This window comes from Lottia gigantea (genome assembly GCF_000327385.1).
Source record: "Lottia gigantea unplaced genomic scaffold LOTGIsca_45, whole genome shotgun sequence".
Taxonomy (NCBI): Eukaryota; Metazoa; Mollusca; class Gastropoda; family Lottiidae; genus Lottia; species Lottia gigantea.
The window spans coordinates 766,152-789,777 of NW_008709577.1; the positions used below are offsets into that span (position 1 = coordinate 766,152).

The 23,626-nt window shown below is 31.3% G+C and overlaps 4 protein-coding genes across 4 annotated transcripts in view; 3 read left to right on the top strand and 1 right to left on the bottom strand.

The window, feature by feature from the left end:
• LOTGIDRAFT_164410 (hypothetical protein) overlaps positions 1-2,014 on the top strand; it is a gene marked incomplete at both ends in the record, with an annotated part of 25,064 nt that extends 23,050 nt beyond the window's left edge. Inside the window, 7 exons of the mRNA XM_009060933.1 lie at positions 25-191; positions 403-467; positions 608-698; positions 982-1,192; positions 1,383-1,503; positions 1,710-1,770; positions 1,925-2,014. Of these exons, the coding sequence (XP_009059181.1) occupies positions 25-191; positions 403-467; positions 608-698; positions 982-1,192; positions 1,383-1,503; positions 1,710-1,770; positions 1,925-2,014 (806 nt within the window). The remainder of the gene's footprint in view (positions 1-24; positions 192-402; positions 468-607; positions 699-981; positions 1,193-1,382; positions 1,504-1,709; positions 1,771-1,924) is intronic.
• Positions 2,015-8,694: 6,680 nt separating this feature from the next.
• Positions 8,695-9,147, top strand: LOTGIDRAFT_164411 (hypothetical protein; the record flags this gene model as incomplete). Its single annotated transcript, XM_009060934.1, has 1 exon — positions 8,695-9,147. The coding sequence occupies one exon, from the start codon at positions 8,695-8,697 to the stop codon at positions 9,145-9,147; it is 453 nt and encodes a 150-aa protein (XP_009059182.1).
• A 1,202-nt stretch (positions 9,148-10,349) lies between these two features.
• On the bottom strand, positions 10,350-10,697 carry LOTGIDRAFT_164412 (hypothetical protein; the record flags this gene model as incomplete). Its single annotated transcript, XM_009060935.1, has 1 exon — positions 10,350-10,697. One exon carries the CDS (start codon positions 10,695-10,697, stop codon positions 10,350-10,352), a length of 348 nt encoding a protein of 115 aa, XP_009059183.1.
• A 10,832-nt stretch (positions 10,698-21,529) lies between these two features.
• On the top strand, positions 21,530-23,120 carry LOTGIDRAFT_233914 (hypothetical protein). The gene has a single exon (XM_009060936.1). The coding sequence runs from the start codon at positions 21,759-21,761 to the stop codon at positions 22,791-22,793; it is 1,035 nt and encodes a 344-aa protein (XP_009059184.1). The 5' UTR covers positions 21,530-21,758; the 3' UTR covers positions 22,794-23,120.
• The last annotated feature ends 506 nt before the right edge of the window (positions 23,121-23,626 follow it).

The window sequence follows — 23,626 nt, forward strand, 5'->3', positions numbered from 1 at the left end:
TATATTTTAAATTTTTCTCAATAGGTTATGAAGGAGAGAATTTGATTAAAATATTAAAGCGTATTGAACATAGTCAGGCTGTGATGATTGATAGATGGAAGATCGAGTTCAGTAAACCTGATGATGCAGAAGATCAAGAGGGTGATCCTATACCATACAATATAATTAATAATTACTTCTCAATTGGAGTGGTAAGTATATATTTCATATATGATAATTACTTCTCAATTGGAGTGGTAAGTATATATTACATATATAATAATTATTTCTCAATTGGAGTGGTTAGTTTATATTTCACTATAAAATTAATAATTACTTCTCGATTGGAATGGTGATATTATATAGAGGTTTATATTTCATCATATAATATGATTATTAATTCCTATCAATTTTATTTTTCAGGATGCATCAATTTGTCACAGATTTCACATCATGAGAGAAAAACACCCTGAAAAATTTAACAGTCGGTAAGTAAGATCTTTTTAGAAAAATATATATTAATAGAGTAGAAAAGTATGTTGGTAAAGTAATATCTTGTTTGATGTATTAAAATAAATGTATTTAACTACAGTATATAAGTATATCATTTATATATTGTAATTTCCAGGATGAAGAACAAGTTGTGGTATTTTGAGTTTGGTACATCAGAAACATTAGCAGCCACCTGTAAACATTTACATGAAGAAATAGATATAATGGTGAGTATCTTTTTATTTGAAATAAATTTCTTAATCCTCTACCCAGCCTTACTTTTAATTTGATATGTAATTGTATGGATTGGTAATTTTTCTTAGTTTATCTGTAACTTGATATTTATAGATTGAGGGATAGAGTAATCTTTATATTTTGCTTGAATTGTAGAAGAACTGGAATCAGGTTTTAGTTCTAAAAAGTGTTAGCTGATATTGAGCAAGGTGAAATAGCAAGTATTTACGAATATCCCATTTTTATTTTTATCATTATTAATGACTCTTATTACAGTGTGATGGTGTATCATTAGATTTATCCAATGGTCCAAGATTAGAAGGTATAGCCTTATTAAATATACCAAGTATTTATGGTGGAACTAATTTATGGGGAGATAACCCCAGTCAGAAAAAAAGACGAAAAGCTCAAAAAGCCAAGAAAGAAAAAGAGAAAGAATTTTCAACTAGTAGTATGTCTTCAGCAGAATTAGCAATAGCTGTGCAAGGTAGAGATTTAAACTTATATTTACTTTATAAACTATTGTCAAAATATTTCTTCATGATATTATCGGCTATTCCAATTGAAAATTCTTTGTTCCCTCTGAGGAAAGGAAATTACTAAGTTTCAAGTGGTAACAACCTATTCAGAAGTTACTTTATTTATACATTGTATATATTTATTATTGTATTTTGTAGATGTGGGAGATAAATTGATAGAAGTTGTAGGTATTGATAGTAGTATGCATGTTGGACAAGTTTACGCTGGACTTCGGGCTTCAGGCAGGCGTTTAGCACAATGTTCTCAGGTTGTAATTAGGTAAGTTCATGAATATATTACATTTATCAATGTCTATTAAAGCAAATCAATAAAGAAACAATTGTTGCTTGTATTGCATGATGTTTTTTTTTGTAACAGGATGACAGTTAATATCAAACTGCCTTGTTTTGAGAATTTTATAATTCTAGTAAGATATTATAAAAGATAAATATTGTAATGATTATTGAATCTGTTTGTATTTACAGGACACGTAAAAGGTTTCCAATGCAAATTGATGGAGAACCGTGGATGCAACCACCTTGTACGGTAAGAATCTTTACTCAATTTGATAAAGTCACTGGGTTTTGAGTAGTAACTTTTGCAATTATTTTTTCCCTTATTAGAAGATTCCTTAGAATGTAAATGATTGTTGCTCAAAGTGAAGTGAAGTATAATCTAGTCTCTCGTTTCTCCTTTTCAGATATATATTACCCATAAGAACCAAGTGCCAATGTTAGTGGCTCCTCCTTCCAGTAAAAAATCCAAACTTTTTAAAATTTTTAAGAAATAATTGTGAGTATTTGTATTTTACGATGTATTTTACCAACTCTTATAATACTATAGATATTCATAAAATGTTTGATATCTTCATGTAGTAATTTTTGTGCTAGTGATAACCTGATTAAAACACAACTCAGAATGGAATTTGTTCATGCTTTAAATCAAGTTGGATTACAATGTTTATCTGTCTGTCATATCTTGAATGTTTGAGTTGTACATAATACTGCCCAAAAGTGTAAAAGCCCATAGGAAATAAAAGTAAGAAACTTGCTGTATTTGTTTTAGATGACACAGAGGATGTTATGTTTACATTTTTTATTTCAGATAATCTTGATGTTAAAATAAAAAAACATACAACATTCTTTTTTCCTTTCTCATTTTGCAATTTAATCAAAAGATTTTGCTAAGCCAAGACTTTTTTATAATAAAAATCTGAAAAATGGTGTGAAAAAATGAATGGATGAAAACTATAGGAGAGAGTGTGGTAGATGTAGAACTGTGAAAATAAACAAACTTCTCAGATAGTGAGGTATTTGAATTTTGAAATGTCACAGATCCATCAAGAGTTACTCAAGAGAATCTCAAAGGACAATGTTATGGAAAATGTTATATAAGCCTATAGTGTGATAAGTTATGTTGGATAACCTCATTATTATAGTTATTTGGGATAACAGCAAATAATTATCTTAAGAATTGCATAAGATTTATTTTGATAACTGCATAAAGTTATTCTTATTCTTCGAAGTGGGATAACTACATAAAAGTTATTTAGAATAAATGCATTAAGTTAATTGGGATAACTATATTGAAGTTATTTTAGATTACTGTATAACATGACGTGGTAAAACTAAATGATGTGAATGGTTTAAGACAGTAAAGTATAGTGTTGGTATAGGACAGTACAATTCAGTGTTAAACTACTGTAATATAAACTATATAATGTATGATAAGAAGCAGAAAGTATTACACCTCTCCTTAACAAGTAGTGTGCGGTTAGGTTTTCTATCCTATATATCTTTATATTTTCATCTCCATCCATTATTTACCCCCATCATTTCTTATTGTTGTTTATTTCATTTTGTCAATATTATTTATATAGCAATACAAACTTAGAGTGTTGTCTCTTTTCCTTTTAACCTCATACATAATTATATTGTTCTAATAGCCTTTTAATGTTCATTTTAGATATTTCAAATTTCCCATTTGTACTATCTCCAATACATTTTTTTTATTCATTTTAGATCCTATATAGCTTATTGAATGTTATATTATTTTATCCATTTCTATGACAGGAATATATTATAAACATTATATATATGTATGTATAATTATATCACACCAAAGGAATATTCCCATTGGATTTTTTGTATTCATTAATGATCTAAGAACCACAAATTAGGCTTGTTAGGTAGTCCCTTCTTATACATCATCTTGTATAATATGATAATGAGATTTACAATATAATTTTAGGATTTCTCATTGAGTTCAGTTTCTTGTAGTCAAAATATTGTACAATTTTTATAATTTATGATTCAATCAATTTCAATATATTAACTTATATCTCAGACAATTTGCAAAAAATATAATATTCTCATTATTCCATTATTTAAGATCTGCTTGATGTAATCTCCAGTCTGTTGCTCTACAGATAGTATTAATAGTAGTTAGTAGTTTATTATGACCGGTGCTTACTATCATACCAAACTATTTCAAGCTAGTACATTAGTTAACTGTGCCATTCTCATTATAATTTCTTTAATAATAATAGTCATGTTTTATCTACAGCAATTTTTTTTTGAGGTCTTTCATAAGGCATCTGCAGATTTAAAAATAATTACCATTAACAAAAGTTTTTTTAACTAGAATTTTCCAAAGGCTATTAATAGGAATTGTCCATATTAGCTGTTTTAATAACAGTTTGCAGAATTTAGAATTTAACTGTGCTAAAATCTTCCAAAGAGAGTCTTTTTTTTAAAATTCAGAGTGAAAAAATAGAATTCTTAGATTTCTTACCATTTTTTATAAACTATGTACAATTATTGTTACATGGCAGCTAAAATAAGTATAATTTTTCTTCCAGTAAATATAGCATACTAGTTTTATCTTGTATCAACCCAATCTTATAACATTATCTTTATTTAAACAGATTTTGATATAGTATCATAATATAAAATATCTTGGGCAGTTGAAGGAAATTCAGAATTTTTAGGATGTGAATGGAGCAAATTTTGCAAAATTTTAAAGTAAAACTTGTTTTGATGGAATTGTTTACAAGCCATATTCTAATAACTGGATATTTTGGAGCTTCACTCAGACGAGTTTGGCAAATATGGTAAAGAAAACCATCAGCTCTAGTATAGAAATGAAAGTTTTCATATATATATTCATATATCATGATACATTTTATTTATTTTAATGTTAAGTATAAATTGTCATTTTATTGCAGAGTTATATTCCTTAAAGGTTTTATTTGGTTGAGATTTCTTCATTTTAGTGAAATCTTTTTGGAGTGTCAACACTGCCTAATATTGACTTGTCCTTTAGAAATGGTCACGTATCATTTCTGAAACCTGTGTGCTTTAGCTATTTTTAAGGAGTTCATTGCAATATTGAAAATTCAAGATGCCGCCCAAAATTTTTAAACAACCCTTGATATTCGATATAAACCACACACTGTAAACTTCACACTTCACACCATTATTATTAATCTATTATTAATCTATTATTATTTCATTATTATTATAGTGGGCACAACACGGCACTTATATAAATACTCCTGTAGATTCACTGTTAAATTAGGTACTAGTTCTTTATCTCTTGTTTAGAATCTCAGAGTTCAATATTTATTTATCATGACTTCAGTCAGTCAAAATCATTTCAATAGGACATTAAATACATTAATATACACTAGCAAATAGTAAATAATCACTTTCTTACTTATTTAATTCTATATAGTCAATAATTACCTTGGTTTATAAACCACATTTTATTTTTATGTTAAATGTTATAGTAGCATGCTAAATAATTAGACCCTGTAGTCTACTGCATTACTTGTATAAAGTGTATCGCCTAATGTACAGAATTGTTGAACTAAAGGCAGGGACAGTATTTTGTAGATATATTTAAACTTGTAGCTTTTTAGATCAGATTTCCAGCTTGCAATCTAGATAGCTATAATTCAGGTGGTCCCTCAACAAATAGGGAGTTAGACACATTTCTTAAGCTCGTTCTTTTTTTTTATATGACTTTAAGAATATTAACTAATGCTCAATTAAAAATTTGTGCATGTTATTATGGTCAAAATAAGGTGTAAACATTAATGTTTTCTCAACTTTGATTAAGATTATGCGGGCATATCTTTTTTAAAGTTTTCTTCATGTTTTATTATTATTCTTCAATAAGTGTAATTTTAATTAATTATTATTAAAGTTATTATTATTATTATTATGATTATTATTATTATCTTGTAGACTCTCTTTGTGATATATAATAAGCTTTTAATTATTGTAAGTTGCTATCAAAATTACAAGCAAATATTTGGAGAATTTTAATAAATTGTTTTTGTTGAAACAACTGGTGTTATTGTGATATTATTATTCTAATGTGTTTTAAAGCAAAGGTTTCCTTTTCATAGGTCCAATAATCATGACATTTGATGAATTTGATTCTTTAAAAGTTGGAAATTAAACAGGATGACATTTTTATTTTGCCATTTCATACATGTGTACAGGTCAGGAATGGAAATCTGGGAAGTCGTGAAAAAATCTGAGATAGGGGACAAAAAAAATCTGGAGACTCTTTCGAGGCGAGTAAATTCACGAATTTCATTGTCCAAATTGCTTTTTTTCTTGGAATTCTCTGTTTACTTTGCTTCACTATGCTCTGCAATCAAGAACACATCTCAATTAGCCCTATCAGATTAGTTTAACGTAGTCTAAATTACCATTAATTCATACTTAGTAATAATAATAAGTAAAGTTCACATTCCATATTTCACAGAACATATCAGTCAAATAAAACTGTAGGAGACCTAATATTTGAGTTGTTAATATGCAATTGATAAAGTAAATAATATATTGATACAGTTTTGATTCACAACAATAATATTTTATATAGACACAGCTTTATGGAACAACAATCACTGGTTAAAGTTTTATGCAACGTTTCGACGTGTTTCCAATAATATTTATTTAGTTATATCTAGGAATATGTATCACGTTTGGTCTCTAATCTTAAGGTTGTATCTTAATTGGGGGTAGATATTTCTTAAGAGTTATATTAAGCCACCTCGCCTGTTGTTCTAATGTGTATTAATGAACTTTCGAACTTTCCCTTTCGAACTTTAATTCGGGACTATACATTAAAAACAATAGGGGCTATATATCTTCATATTAATGTCAATGAAATATTGTTTATCTAAAAAAAAAAACCCTAAAACCAACTAGCTTTTCCAGATACCTCTAATCTAAAAATGGATAAACTCAAGTACCTACCTTCAACCATTTCTTTTTAATGAGTCCGAGTTTATCCAATGTTAACATGTATATTCTAAAAGAGTATATTTTGAGGTTTCAGAAAAATATAGTTTCGGTCTGTGGTGGGGGTGGTGCCAGGTGAGACCCACGGACTAATATAATATACTTAATACAATCTGAAATATCTCATTTATACTTGATACAATCTGAAGTATCCTTTATACCTGATAAAAATCTGAAATATCCTTTATACTTCATACAATTTGAAATATCCTTTATACTTCATACAATCTGAAATATCCCTTATACTTCATACAATCTGAAATATCCTTTATACTTCATACAATCTGAAATATCCTTTATACCTGATAAAATCTGAAATATCCTTTATACTTGATAAAATCTGAAATATCCTTTGTATTTGATAAAATCTGAAATATCCTTTATACTTCATGCAATCTGAAATATCCTCTATACTTATTACAATCTGAAATATCCTTTATTATACTTGGTACAATCTGAAATATCCTCTATACTTATTACAATCTGAAATATCCTTTGTACTAAATACAATCTGAAATATCCTTTATTATACTTGGTACAATCTGAAATATCCTTTATTATACTTGGTACAATCTGAAATATCCTTTATACTAAATACAATCTGAAATATCCTTTATACTAAATACAATCTGAAATATCCCTTATTATACTTGGTACAATCTGAAATATCCTTTATACTAAATACAATCTGAAATATCCTTTATACTTTATAAAATCTGAAATATCCCTTATTATACTTGATCCAATCTGAAATATCCTTTGTACTTGATCCAATCTGAAATATACTTTATTATAATTGATACAATCTGAAATATCCTTTATACTTGATAAAATCTGAAATATCCTTTATACTTATAACAATCTGAAATATCATCTATACTTATTACAATCTGAAATATCTTTTATACGAAATACAATCTGAAATATCCTTTATACTTTATAAAATCTGAAATATCCCTTATTATACTTGGTACAATCTGAAATATCCTTTATACTTGATACAATCTGAAATATCCTTTTTACTTGATACAATCTGAAATATCCTTTATACTTGATACAATCTGAAATATCCCTTATTTTACTTGATCCAATCTGAAATATCCTTTGTACTTGATCCAATCTGAAATATCCTTTATACTTGATACAATCTGAAATATACTTTATTATACTTGATACAATCTGAAATATCCTTTATACTTGATAAAATATGAAATATCCTTCATACTTCATGCAATCTGAAATATCCTCTATACTTATTACAATCTGAAATATCCTTTATACTGAATACAATCTGAAATATCCTTTATACTAAATACAATCTGAAATATCCCTTATTATACTTGGTACAATCTGAAATATCCTTTATACTTGATACAATCTGAAATATCCTTTATTATACTTGATACAATCTGAAATATCCTTTATACTTGATACAATCCGAAATATCCTTTATACTTGATACAATCTGAAATATCATTTATACTTGATACAATCTGAAATATCATTTATACTTGATACAATCTGAAATACCCCTTATAAATGTATACTAGATTCAATCTGAATTTTCCAATTAACACTGAATTTTATAATATACACTGGATTTACCCATGTACAAAAGACTAAAAACAGTATTAACGTAATTCCCACACCCCCGGGAAATAATTTCCTGAGGTAATTAACTTAAAAATTGGTAAGTCCCACCTTTTTATTGATAACAGCGGGAGGTTCTGATATGTCTACATAAGGCAACACTGTAAGTATAGTTTTTATTATAAGCTTTGCTATGTTGTGGGTTTTATCTGTTATTGCGTGATTCTCATTCTTTGAAATATTTCGATTTACCACCGGTTTCATCAAACCATATAGATAATATAGAGAAGAAGGAAACACCCAAGGACAACCTTTTTATCAGCATCATTTCGCTTTAAGTGGGACATAAGGACCTTATCATTTGCACTTTCGGTTTTATCTTCCTATCTAGTCTACTTCGCAATATTTGATGAACAATGTCTCTCCTCCTGTTTGATCCGTCTTTGTCCTAATCTACTGGTTTATGTAGGTTATCACAAATTATATTTTGATTGAAGCGAATGATAAGATTCGAACTATTCAACATTTCACGTGTAATTTTATTATTGTCAAGACAGTAAACATGTTTTGTTTCGCCGGATATCTCTTGTTATTGACCAGCATTTCAACATGCGTTGCTGGTGCACGGATTGGATCACTTGACCACGTAATGATCACAACTGAACCTGAAGGTCATTCAGAAACTCACACACTGGTTAGTCCGCAGTATTTTCGTGTTGAGGATCCTATACTGGACGAACTTACTGATACTCTTAAGGGTTATGAGGAATATCCAGAGATGCCATATCTTCCAATAGAAGAAACGGAGGAGACAGTTCCAATAGAACTACCAGATCTCTCAGAGCTACCAGATAATTTATCGGAATTGCCACTTGAACAAATTCCAGAGGAGATCGAAGAAGATATTACTTCAGTGTGCGAGACAAAAGCTTGTATGGACTTAATGGCAAAGTTTGCATCTTGGAAGGAGTCTAGACATGAGGAATCCAAACCAGGAAGTGGTAGATGGGGTTAATTATGTGACACTTGTAAACTGACATTCGGATGAAAGGAATTATAATTGTTAGAAATATCAATATGTGTGATTTTCTCAATCAAATTAAATGTGAATATTCTATTGGATACAGAGTGTTGTGATTATGCTGTTTCTGCTGTTGAGTTTCTGGTTCTTGTTATCTGACTTTTTAAAACCGTCCATCAATATTCCCTAGTTGTCAATAAAAAAGTATATAGTCTAAAACCTTGTGAACAAAATGCTGGGTTTGGTCTAATTTTATTGTCACACGTATCGCTTTAAATTGTCTCTTAACATTGAAGCATATGGAGATGGATCCGTAAATTACTAAGGTTGACAAGAAACAGCTAGGAACCGTGGTCATGGTTTGTAGTTTCTCCGCAGTTCGCATTGTGACATTTAGAAAGTGGTTTGTGTAGTTTTATGCCAGATTATTGACTAGCCTCCTTTATTTTAAGATTAGGAAACACACGTTAGGAAGCATGATAAACTTTTTTAAGGATAAAAGTTGTTCATCGAACTGTACTGAAATGTTAAAAATACGACACTTACCACACGTTCACAATGTCAAGCTTATACCTAGACTACAATATTCATCTTTCTTGTAACACGGAATTTTGTAAATGCAGCCATTTGATTCGATTTTACTTTAGCAAATAGAGTAAATCAGTCTGCATTCTGTGATAAAGGAACGTAGCTATTGCAGTAAAGGTATAAGACGAAGTAAAGTGATAGCATTATATTGTAAATTGTTCTCGCCATTGACAATCATATGTTGATAATGCTTCAAAAGAAAATTTTAACAAAACCAAGGATTGGTGTTTTGTATACCCTTCTTTTAGTTTTTGACTTGATATAATTGTAATTTTGAATATATTTGAATACACGGCCATTTATTTAGTTTTATAGCAAGAAAAAGTGCTTTTCAGGTGTATTTCTCAATTTAAAAAACAAATCCAAATATATCATCACTTTTGATTATTATTTATAAATTTACCATTTAATGTTGCTCGGCAGTCTTTTAGTCAAATTACAAATACATACATTACCTATTTCAAAATATATTAATGTATCAATAAGTTACAAAATAGATTGCAGTAAATCTTTTAGGCTTCGATTTTAAATGCTGCAAAATGACAAAAGAATATTTTGAAGCGTAAACAAATCTATAGCTCGGAATCACAGTTCAAATCATAGTTGATTCAACCTAATCTACCAGATATAACTCCATAATCATGGTCTTTTAAAAACTTTTCATATTCCGACATCTTTTCAACACATTCCTGTGTTTCACAAAATGTCCCTATCCTTGCCATCAAAGGCTTCTTTGTAGTTTCTTCTTTTGATTCTGAATCCATAATTGATCGTTCAAACAGTTCGTGAACCACTAATGTTTTAATTGCTTCTTGACCAACGTATCTTGGTTCCTCATTACCATAATTATCTTCAGGCCTCCTGTACACATGTTTTCCAGATAGTTTAGGACACAAGCTCGTCAAGTATATCAGCAAGTAGAGCGAATAACACCATATAAAATATTTCGAATCCATTTTACCTAAAAAGAGTGAACCACATATTTTTTAATGCTACAGACGAAATGACATCTGATCCTCATAGATTTGATGAAGGTATAAGAGAAAACATATTGTATTGATGATTCAAGAGTCATTGAAAGAAACGTGTTGTAGTAGCAACAAAACCATCGAACTTACCTGTCTTTTATGTCTCTTGAATTCTCAACTGAGGTAATATATTCTGAATTCAATTCATACGATAAAGCATTATTTATGTTCAACAATCTTGGGATATGACCAATACTTTACTATTACAATATTAAAAAGTAGGTGTGGTAATTGCTACTGTAATTTATGAGTTTGGACTTGGACCCTTCGATTGGGATGAATGCAATAAATTAACAAGTACTTGTTAGAGCCAGATAAACGTGTATTTCGTATCTAGTAAATACTGATACAACTTGAACCATTTGCACGGTGCAAAAAATTCGCCAGATGGTAATTTGGGACGGATAATCTGGGAGTGGAGGGTGTTGACAGAACCATGACTACAGAAGCTTTGAAGTTCGTAATTTTAAAAGACGTTTTTCATGTATTTTCGTAGCTATCTTGGTCAGGGAATAACCCCCTCCCCCACCTCTATTACAGTTTTAAAATCAGGATATATTTCTTCTCTGCAAGATTATATTATCTTGGCATTGTAAAAAGGACATGGTGTTCATGGCAGATAATGGCTCATTTAAAACTATTGCTTCACCATCGATGGTGGTGGTGCCAATACTTTGTCGTCTGCCGTGAATGCATATTAGTGTAAATAATCCTGTTTTAATTGCCTTTTAATCAAATCTCTTCTGGTAAAAGTTTTCACAAGATTTCACTCAGGTCCACTTATGACAGCATACTACACTGGAAAACGCTGTACACCAAAATGATGTTCTTTTAAAAACTTCTCGTATTCTGCAATAGTTCGAAGACAAGAAGGATTCGAACACATGGTCATAATACGAGGCATTGGTCTATCAGGATACATCAACATATCCATAAACTCAGCTAAGAAACTTGGTCGGGTGATTTCAGGTTTTCCAGTTGGGTTACCGTTCGCTGAGAGTGAAAGTAGCAGAATAACAATCGAAATTTGCTTTAACATCTGAAAAAGGGAAAAGACGTAGCTTTTAAGGTAACCCTATAGTTTCAAGAGCTTCGCTCACGTGAAGATGATTTCCAGTTTCCACACAGCTTCTTCTTCAGAGTATCGTTAATCATTATGACGAAATAGTTGACCGAATCACGAACTCAGCACGTGAACAAATTAAAGTTTAAATGAAATAATCTCGACCTTGGATGTAGATAGTATATAGATGTCATAAATAAAAAAAAAATCTTATGAGTTGATATATAAGAACAATCGAAACATCTAGCTCAGTGTAAGTCCCAGTTGTGCAGATATTGATTCCATGGCAAAATAACCAACAGAAAACCCTTCAGATGCTTCCATGAAAACAGTTTCTTGTAAGAAAAGGCTTCCTTTGATATATAAAACCTATGTGTATCGGGGACACAATGCTCTATGTCCAGTATTCAGATTTCTCATTCGACAATGGTTCCTGTCATTTCATGGAATTCAAAGCCGCTTTCAATATTCCTACAGCTACATAAGGTATATTTGTAAAAAAAAATGCGACAAAAACATGCTTTTGACCAGTTTGGGTGCACTATCTGATGTAAAGCATGGAATATGTAGTAACCAACTAAAGACAAAACATGTAAATTGTGTTCTACAAGCTATAGGATTAAAATACAATCAATTTTACCTCGAATATGCGATTATTTGCAACTTCCCAACTCCAAGAAGCATATGTTACTTAATCTATCTTATATTTTCTTTTATTATGAAAACTTTATCAATCTTATCTCTTTTAGACATGAATTAAACTCTGTTTGTGCGTGAGAAGATTAAAAGAACACGTGATATTCGAGGCACCGAACCTCACCTTTGAAGCATGTAGAAATACTTTCCAATCATCTACGTGATCTTCAGTATCTTCACAATGCCAACCTATAACGATCTTCGGCTTCGTAATAGCTTGACACCGCGAAGATGCATCCTCAGTTGAACGGAAAATGAGGACATATGTAGAGGATGCATTCGGACGAAACAATTACAGTGGTGTAACCTATTTTCGTGGATATAAGGATTCAACACCGAATTCCGTCAAAGTCAAAAAAACGAAAAAAAAATGTCTTAGATGTTTCCTCAGATATTCTACAAAATAATTAAAATTGGTTTATTTCGATTTTCTTTATGAATCCTTCCCTTTGACCCATATTTCATGAGCAACCAACTCGGCAACGGCGGCAGAATGCATCACCTATTTTCGTGTACAATGTTTGATCTATAAATAAGTCTAGAATAACACGTTGTATGGATACCGGGTGGTATAATTAACTTCTCTTAGTATTTATCTTTAATATCAATTCATTATAACTAGTGACAATTCCTTCAAAGAACCACGATTTTAAAAAAATATAGTGACTGACAAAATAAGATACGTAGCGTGATTTATTGCTAAAAGTCACTGAAACAACATAAGAATATGGTCCACTTTGTGTTCCATAGAAATTTTCTGCTGATACGGAATCCGCTAGTTGATCACGTGACTTCATTCGTTGGACTACATTCTAGCAGACGACACTTGGAATTCCGATTACCGCTTGGGATTATAAGGAAATTCGGCCGATAAAAAATGGTGACGTTTGGTAATAAGTGAAATCCGCCATTTTGTATTTGTCAAAATTGTCATTAATACATTTTACCTTGATTGAAACTACTGAATTTATTCTACTAGCTGATATTGTAGAGAAAACCCATGTTTATCAAAACAAACTAATGCGGAGGTCGCGCAAGGTAACAAATGTAAATTATTAATCATTTCCGGAAATCCACGAATAATAGGTTTCCACGAAATAAGGTTACTTGACTGTATATTTTTCTGGATCCATGAAACACAAGATCGAATTTTTTGACCATGTTGATATCTAACCAACTTCTTAAAACATTGGATAGATTCACTTGTAAATATCATACCAGAAGTGTATTGATGATGGCATGAGTATTTTGTACCCAAGTTGCTCTCGTACACGCGTTTTGTTGTCTGTATGTGGAACAAGGGAGGTAATAACCTTAATTGTTCTTTTCGGAAAATATATTTAGTGCGATAAAAGGCGGGATTTTTGATAGACAATATCAACTACTTAGTTGCGATATCAGCATCTGCTGGAAGCGAACGTTAACTTGTCATCTACCTACCTACCTACCATAGACAAAATGGCGGAATCCATCCCCTGTAAATTATGGATCTTTTTTCTTTCTGGATCAAGCCATAAGTTTCCTCATTCACTACGCCTCTGCATGCAAGGCATAAGTGAGCCTGAAGAGGCCTTTCACTGCCTATATTGTAGCCTTTATTTGAAGGAATCAGCTCCAGTAAATAATGAGCTGAACATGGAGAAAAAGTTAACGTAAAAACATAATGGAAAGAGAACAGAACGTACTTATAATGATTAAAGTAGGTCAATTACAGTATTAAAGTGAAACATTATGGGAAGGGAAATAACTATAGGTCAATTAAAGTTAAAGGGAAATGGCCCTACGAAACTTATTAATGATAATAACTGTCAATGTTCATCATTCAGGAGATTCAAGGCTTTGTATGATATTTTCAATGTTAACCGTAAGGATGATTAATTGACTCAATGTGTTTCAAAGTATTCAGAAAATCCAGAGACTCAAATCTTTTAAAGCAGTCGGACAAAAATCATTAATTTTAATATCCACCTGACCGACACAGATATTTTATACCTTAAAATATAAATGTTCGCATTTCAAGATATATTCATGGTAAAATAAGTAACCTCTCATTGGGGAATCATAACGTTTGATTTCAACAGGGTAAATAAGGCAGGAAAAAATGCATGCCAAAAGCTTTTTTATGAAACCAGACAATTCAACGCACGACTGTTTCCACAAGAAGACGAAGCAATTTAATATATTATTATGACCTGAATTATAAATGCTGGATTGGAGTTGTCCCTCTTTTTTGTGAAGTGGATCAATACACAGTATTTCAACTTAACTAGTATATATCTGCTATTCTTATCATTTGTCATGATATTCATACAACATACTGTAAGACTAGAGGCAGCATTGTGTGACGTAATTCACCACAAAAGCATGAATATACAGTTTCAAGTTGAAGTAAAGTTTTTTACAACTTGACAGTATGTTTTCAGTTCGACTTTAAGCAAATACAATTCGTGTTGATTCTTTCTAAAATAAATTTGTTCTACTCCCAGTTCAAACTTTAAAAAACATCGACTGCTGAATGGTGGTCAAAACATGACATTGGAGTTGAAGATGTAGCAATAACGAACGTGTAAATATTTTGAGAAAAGAAAGCGAAAGACTTGAATCATAATAGGAATATTATCGGTCTGATTAAAAATGGTGATTGAATAGGTCTGTAGCTATTCTTAATTTAAACTGGGGGATTGGGATGTAGAAAGAATCTAAAAATTGTGAGAAAAGTGGTATAGTTTAAAAGAGACTAAAGAAGATAGTGTTTTACTAGGTATGTTAATTATTATTTACCCCATATTCACTTAGTCTTAACATCTTCCATTTTAAGTCACAGAACAACACTTTAAACGATAAGTATAATTATACACTTGAAACAGGTGTAACATGAATTGAATTGGTTTACAAAGCATTCTTGACGATGCATTTCTGACATATTATAATGTTCTAAATTTGCACAGTGTTTAACTTGTTCCGAACTATTGCACCATACGTACGCGAATCACAGTAACTTGGTCATCCAACAATGTCTGTCCTATAAATTGAGGTTAAATGATAGTTGCCTTCATTTTAAGTGGATCTCATCGATTGTCCACTAAAATATTTGTTCAAAAACTTGGTTAGACGTCCCGAATCGAATATTCGAATGGTGCAAAACGATAGTAGAGCGAATTAGATATGTTTCGCATGGAATATGATAATAATCTTTGATTGTGAAAAAAATCTTTTTTGTGATACGCTGAAATATAAGATGGTAAATGCTTATCTATTTAAATATAGAAAAAATCATGTGTTTCAAGGTTCGAATAGGCACGAAATGTTCACACCTATAACAACTGAGTCCTATATTTACTTTGATCAAGAATTTAAGCATGTATTGACAGTGTAATTTAAATAGTGAAGTTGTCAGTATGCTACTAAGGATAAGGTAAAGGTAAACTGACAAACATTTAGTTGAATTTGGGGGTACACACCCGTTTTCAGCCGATTGCAATTCGCCTATAAAGTGAAAGTGTTTTCCATAATTTTGTCAGTAGGCTAATGATATGACTGTTTCGTGACAATAATTACAACGGTCATCATTTACGCAGGATCCACCCATAGTACTTAAGAAGTATTAGATCGTTATTTTTGTTTTGGTTGACTACATGCCAATTACATTTGTAGAAAGGATCATCCTATTTGTACAAACTCTCCGGGAATCATAATGTTGCAGTCAAATGCAGTCAAAGGTACGGTTTTATGTTTTTATAAATGACTCATAACAAGACATTCTGATACCTTAAATTCACATTAGTAGATGACGACTCAGATATTGTTGTCAGTTGTTTCTTCAGAAATATATTTATTACTGAAAAAAGCGCTAGATAGACAAAGGCTCCCGATTTCCAAAAAAAAATAGATCAAATACAGCGTCTAAATTCCACGAAATGTCACACTAAGCCTTTGATGAAGAATAAAATATTGGTAAGAAAGTCGAATTTTATTCGCATCGCCATCAAAAGAATCAACATTTAACTTCTGAACGATACTTTTATCAATTATCATGAATTGATTTCGTAAAGAAACCAACCTGTTTTCCTCACTGACTATGTATCCATAGGCTACGCACATACTGCATTGTTAATCAAGCATTATCTTGGCACACCTAACAGAAAATAATTCAAATCGTGTAATAAAATTAGAACATTTTGATTTTTACTTTTTTTAACAGACATTATCCTTATAAATCCAGTTATACAGGGCCTTGTCTTCTATATTTAAACATGTCCACTTCCATTATTTACAATACAACCACATAACCACACAGCACGTTTTATTGACCTTTATTTATTGACTAGTAGCAAATGGGTCTCTAGAGGAAACATGTTGCCAAAATAATCATACAGATGTTTTTAATTATGGCAACACAAAGGACCTTTCTCCGCTTATCTGCCCCATGTGAACCACAGAACGGATCTGACGAAGAAATTTTTGATTGTAAAAGAGTATTTTGTGTACCCGTGTATCGACAGTTAAAGAAAATATTGAGACGCCTATCTACGTCAAAAGAGATAACCAACAAGCTTAACTCTTGGTTTGCAATAGGAAAGTGGAATATCAGTATCTTTGAGATAGACATTCCCAGTCAGATCACAGTGGCTGTGGTCCAAAGTAACGGGATGTCACTATATTCAGATCATTTGTCATTAGAAACCATGCTTGTACTCTTGTATATTATAATTTTTTTGATCATTTCTCTGGATGAAATTGTTTTCATCAGTTACCTCCCTTGAACTTTTGAATGACGAGTGTGGCGCCAAACAGCGTATTCTTACTCTTTTAGACACCTAGTACCACTTTTTATTATGCAATACTGACTCAATTTTGATTGATATGATTCCTCATGTGAAAAGTCCATTAGTTGTTGCCAATGTTTCGTCAATGTTGTCTCATGTCCTTTTAGCAACGGTACGCTGATAATGATCATTTAGCTAATCATCGTAAAGGAACATGATGTTGTTTATGGTTTCGTTTTTGCAGATCGGATCGTTAGTGCTTGCTTTATTTGTTGTACCCCAGCTCCATCTAAGCCCCAACTATCTGGGAGATGCGGCGTAAAAGAATCATTTTGAGGGCTAAACTTTTCGCTACAAAGATAGAGTTGTCTTTTGACTTGTTTGCTAGTTAAAGTTGGTCTATATGGCATTTACCTACATCTTAACACTTACCTTTGACATATCGTGTTCGTTCACCAGACATAGCATCTGTTTCAATTTAACTAAACTTAAAATGGGGTTTTATGAATGACCTCAAAGTATTACTTTATGGACACATAATGTTAACAGAAGAAACCCAATTAGGCCAGTGGAAAAATCATACATAAGATTTGGACTTGGAATATTTCACATTTAGCGTCCTTTGAAGAACAGAATTTAATATCTACCAGTATAATATTTCACAGCTCATATTGATTCCTTGAATCGTAGTTTGAATTCAGAAAAAAACACGAAATGATCGGGGACCGTCATCAATGTCAACAAATTGTTTGAGACAAGATGAATAGACACGGAAATCATATATACTATAAAAGATATTGAATCATAAAAAGGGATTTTGACGTCATATCTTATACCCTCATCCCAAAACCATGTTGAATAGAAGGTTTTCAGGTGGGCTTTCATCCCAGTGTAAACTATGGTACTCTTTATTTGTTCTTTATATATTAAAACTTCCAATACAATGGACATTTTCTTAAAGAACTATGACTAATATACACAAAAATGTTTTCAATTTTTCATTTATAAAAACCTTAACAATTTTAAAAATTATACTTTCAATTCATATTGTAATGGTGTAGATATTGTAGACTACGAAATAATGGAATGTTCAAGATAATAGTTATTTCAATTTAAAATAATGAAAACTCGATATCCAAGACATTCATTTGAACATGTTATTTTCTTCAGTGTACTGAATTTATATATTCAGTGTAAGCTTTAACAGAAAACGATTTCTTGTTTGATTAAAGAAAAACATTATTGTAATAACGCCAAGCAAATATCTTTAAAATAACCCTATTGTATTAATTTTCCCTGTGGTTTACCTTTATATTTATTCATCTGACCATTATTTTGTCACTTTACTCGTGTATTTAAAGTTAAACCGACTACATTGCCCACTCAACATTCTCCAGGTCTGTACTATACCTTGTCGATCAAGTTACTATAAATAGAAATGTTTCAGGTAACCAATATAAAGTGAATGTACAGGTGAGGAAAGGGTGTTCCTTTAACTTAAAATAAATTGTGTGACAAATGTCTGTACCAATTGTGTGTACATCAATTGAGGTTTATATTAGCCGAGAGACAAGTATTGGACAGTTACATGTAATATTTTGCCAGTTTAATGTAATAAGTGTATTTTGTGGAAGGAATATAGCGGATAATAATTATAACAGGTAATTTACTGGTTACTTGTATTCAGGTAATCACTTAATACTATATATTATAACATCTTATTATTGGTGATTTTCTTATATCTAATAACATGTAAATGTCAGTTCATATAGTGAATGTCACCAAATATCCAGTTTCAAGAATTTGATACGTCAAGTTAATTTTGAAACATTTCTAAGCGATGTGTAAATTTTTAATGTCATAAATGTCACACTATCTATCTATACACTATGGCTTTTGCTTGCGGTGTTCTTTTCATCAAGATATGACATTGGTGTACCTGCCATGCATATTTGAAATGCCTGAAAGTGGAATGAAAACACTACAATATGCGGCCACTTGTTAAGTGACTGTCTTTAATCGTGAATCAATAACTGGTTTCACCGATCTCAAATCAAATCAATTCAGTCATTCTAGAATGTCTGACTCGTACTTCTGTGTAGGTTTTAACTGTGGACAAGGTGCGGATAGCAAGTATAACAAGTCTTTACTGTTCTTTCTTAAAGGCGAAAAAAACCTTTTCATTACGTTAGTTTCCTTGATAAAAATCTAATTTGTTAAAATATGTGCCCAATTTACTCGAGGGTGTAATACAATTTATGATGTAAAAGATATAAATTTTCATTTCAGTTTTTTAATTCAATACTGTCAACAATCAAATATGATCACACTGTAATACAGGTTCAGATTTATATCATTTGCTTTGCCATGTTTATCCCAAATTCCATCTTGACTGAGTCATTCAAACAGATGACTCAGGATAGATATTGGACTCATTTCTTGTCTGTTTCACTGAATTGAAATTCATTTGAATATGTATTTGTCGGTTTTCAATTAGTGGGTGTCAAGGCGGTATAAGGCAGTACCGGTACAGAAATCTCAGAGATTTAAGATTGTGCCTGTGACACAATGCTTACAGTAAACGTCGTCATGTCATGTCAACGAGTTGAACAAGAATTATTATTAATCAGTATATTGCTATTATATTTCTACCATTCAAACTAACTTGTGATTGTAAGTGTAAGATCTATAAGTTAGTTAAAGAACTAAGAAAGGTTGTAGAGTGATAGTCTCAATCAATCAGTCAGTCAGAAATTGACCTAGAAATACTTTGTATGACCCTGATTTTATAGCCTTTATTATTATTCCTAAATCATACTAGGATAGTCTAGGTACATACTGGGAAAGGGATAAGTCAAATTAGAATATAACTTGAGATTATGGAGATTTTACACATAAAATAACAGAGGTAATTTGTTAGACGGAGACCATGTTCATTAATTGGGTTTCGGTCACATGCAATATAATTTTTAAAAAGCTCTTAAGCACAGATTTGATTTAAGATCAGCCCTCTGAGGAACCAAACGACGACTTTCCTGTTGTATGCATACTTCATATAGCCCTTGACTTTCAAATTCCGAACGAATGGCTTGGTACTCACAAATGAAAAATTATTTCTTTGCCTAAAAGAGCATTGCTTATAAGAAAGCTTTTATTTGCTGGTAGCTATGATATGGTGTGAGTAAAGTTATAAAGTATACGTACTCATAGATAATATTTTAACTGCACCTTTCAAGTTTTATGTTTACATAGACCCATCCTTTCATAGATCTCAACCTCTTTTTATACCACTTGATGTCTCTATTCTCCTTGATGTGTTACATGTAACTAAGTTTGGGCCATAAATATGAAAAATGCTTATTCTTCCCAGACAGTATGTTTTCCCCAAAAATGTTTCGGAACAGCATCACAGTAAAGTGCACAGTACAAAGTACAAAATTGTCAAGAAACCTATAGATCGCAGTAGCAATGCTATAATACTTACACCCTGCTCTCAGCCTTATTTATATTCTGATAACAATTCGATCTATTTGACAGGAAATATTATGAAAGATTTAGTTGGTGCTTGCTCTTATACGACATTTCTGCAAACCTCGAATAGCAGAGTGCGAACGATCAACATAAATTGCGTGACCAATAATAACACACAGTATTTATAAAACTAACTGCTGGGAGGTATATTTGACTATACAATAAAAATGTCATTGTGATAAATCATAATAAAATATTTATAATAAAGTCATGTTTGAACAAGATTTCTGTTATACTTCAGTGAATTGAACTCAATTTGATACGAAAGTGTATTATTTCAAAAATATGGGAAATAATACATTTTAGCTATAGTTATCCATAGGCACACAGCAGTATGAGTATAACTTAGAGTTGTTCAAAGTTCTGTCTCTGTTAAATGATTAGATATTGAATGTTTCTACTTATAAATTTGGTCAGACGAATTAATTTTGTTCGAAATTGACATTGAGACGATATATCTCATTTTGATACATTGGTATACTACATTTAACCAAACATCACTGTAACGAACGACTATGCACGATCATCAGAAATGCAACAAAAAAATGTAAGACCATGGTAAACATTTAAAAACACGATGACATTCTTAACACACTTCAAACAGAACTCATTAGAAACTCAATGAACCTTTACGATATTTTATACACAATCTATTTAAAATATTTTCTTTTGTACATTTCAGGTTTGTCTAGTTCCAGATTGAAATAGGTTTAATCAATATATTGACTAGCTTACCTACAGTCACAACAACATCGATATACAGGCGGGGTACTAGCAATATTAGAATGTGCAGTTTACATGGAGACTTGACAAACACGAACAAACAATAGAACTCTTATTAAATATTGTGTTCTTATATCGACTTTCCGTAATTATACAAAATATTGACATTGTTTCATTGCTAGGCCATCTAATCAAATTGACACTTTCAACATGGCAGATGTCGTTTCGATATCATCTGCTTCCGGTTCAGCAACCGGTGATGACATACTGGTCGTTGATGACTTCAACATGCCTACTGATCCTGAAATGCAAGCTGTTATGGAAAGATTTGATACTTCAGTAACATTGGATCCTGATGTGGATATTTCTATAGCTGATGAAGATAGTATAGCATCTAGCAGTATAGACAGAGATAATGAGTCTATTGGTGCTGCCTCTTCTAATAGTGGTACAGTGTCTGATACTAGTGCTACTCCAGTCAATGGAAACTCAGAACAAGAACAATTCTTTTTTGGAACGGATGCCATTAATCCTTCTCTTGGAAGTGACGCCAAACCTGTGATTGACGGAACGAAATCTAAAATACGAAAAGGCTCGAAGGATTCTAGTCAAGGCAAGGAAGTGAAAAAGAAACGTTCGCCTCTTGAAATGTTGAAAAAATTAACAAAATTCGACAAACCAAAACAAAAGCATTTTCCCTCCGAATTTGCCCAAATACGAATAGACAGACTACCTCAAGTTTTCGTGGTGAAATATTTAGGTAAAAAAGAAATAAGTGGACTGTATGGATTACATCATGTGCGAAAACCAGTCGATGAATTCATGATCAAATTAAAGAAAGGAGTAGAGGCAAGAGAGAAGGTTGAACTACCTCTGGTGTATCTAGTTGTGTCACCAAAAGGAATTGATATTAGAGAGCATAAATTAAATAAAGTAGAAGGTGTAGCCCCCTATGGCGCTGTTGCCATTGATTTTATTTCTTATGGTGTTCAGGATATCAAATATTGGAGAATATTTGTATACATCGTGGTAAAAGAACTCTCATCACGTTCTAAAAGAACAGAACTACACGCAGTTCTCTGTGATTCTTCACTAAATGCACGGAGACTGGCTTTATCACTAGGTGGCGCCTTCAGGCTATACACCAAGAATTTATCCACTTCCGGCAAAAGCCACAATTTTCAGGTCGAATTAAGACCTCCAGATGAGTTGGCAGAATCGTTGACGAAGGAATGTGATGCTTAAATGATGCTTATCCTTAAAAATTTTACCTTCCAATATCGTTTATATTCAAAAATATTATTATGAATATTGTATTCTATAATACTCAATATAATATTTTATACGGCAGCAAGAAAATCTCTAAAAGAAAAGTTTCAGAGTGTTGTTGAAAGGGAATACTGTATAGTTTACTGTGTGAAAATATAAAAAGGACTATAGACTTATGGAATATATATTGGAATTAGTATCATCTATACGTAGGATATGTATAGCGACCTTATTACATAATATTTTATACGTTTTATAAATGATATTCATTTCTTACCTATAATACATCAAATGAACAATATCATCTTAGTTGTCTCATTATGTTGAATGGAGGGGGTAGAGATCACGTCTTTCCCTTTATGACATCCTTAGTACCAATATATATTTATATTAAATTTGGTATGATCATTTATAAAGTTTCAAGATTGAATTTGACAATTGTTTGATCATCGGAATTTGAGTTATTGCCCTTGACTTAGTAAAAACGCATCAAAATTTGTTGGTGACAGTTTTTGTCAGAATTTTATTAAATAATGTGTCTTTGTTTATTTCAACAATATCTTGCACAAATTAGATTTTTTTGTATGATTTGACACAGATAGGTGACTGCCCTTGATATACTGAAAATGTATCAGGAAAGTTGGCGTATCTTGCTAGGCAACCACTTGTCTTTCTTAAAATACAAAGAAAACGCCGCATTGAACTTCTAAATTAATAATGAATTGCACAATATTTCATAGAACTGTATTAAAAGATGCAAAAAATCTAGTTAACAAACACAATCAATATCTTGAGTCTTTACATCGATA

Bases quoted from the DNA above. Each gene is read 5' to 3' on its own strand.
- LOTGIDRAFT_233914 (XM_009060936.1), top strand. From the start codon at position 21,759: ATGGCAGATGTCGTTTCGATATCATCTGCTTCCGGTTCAGCAACCGGT.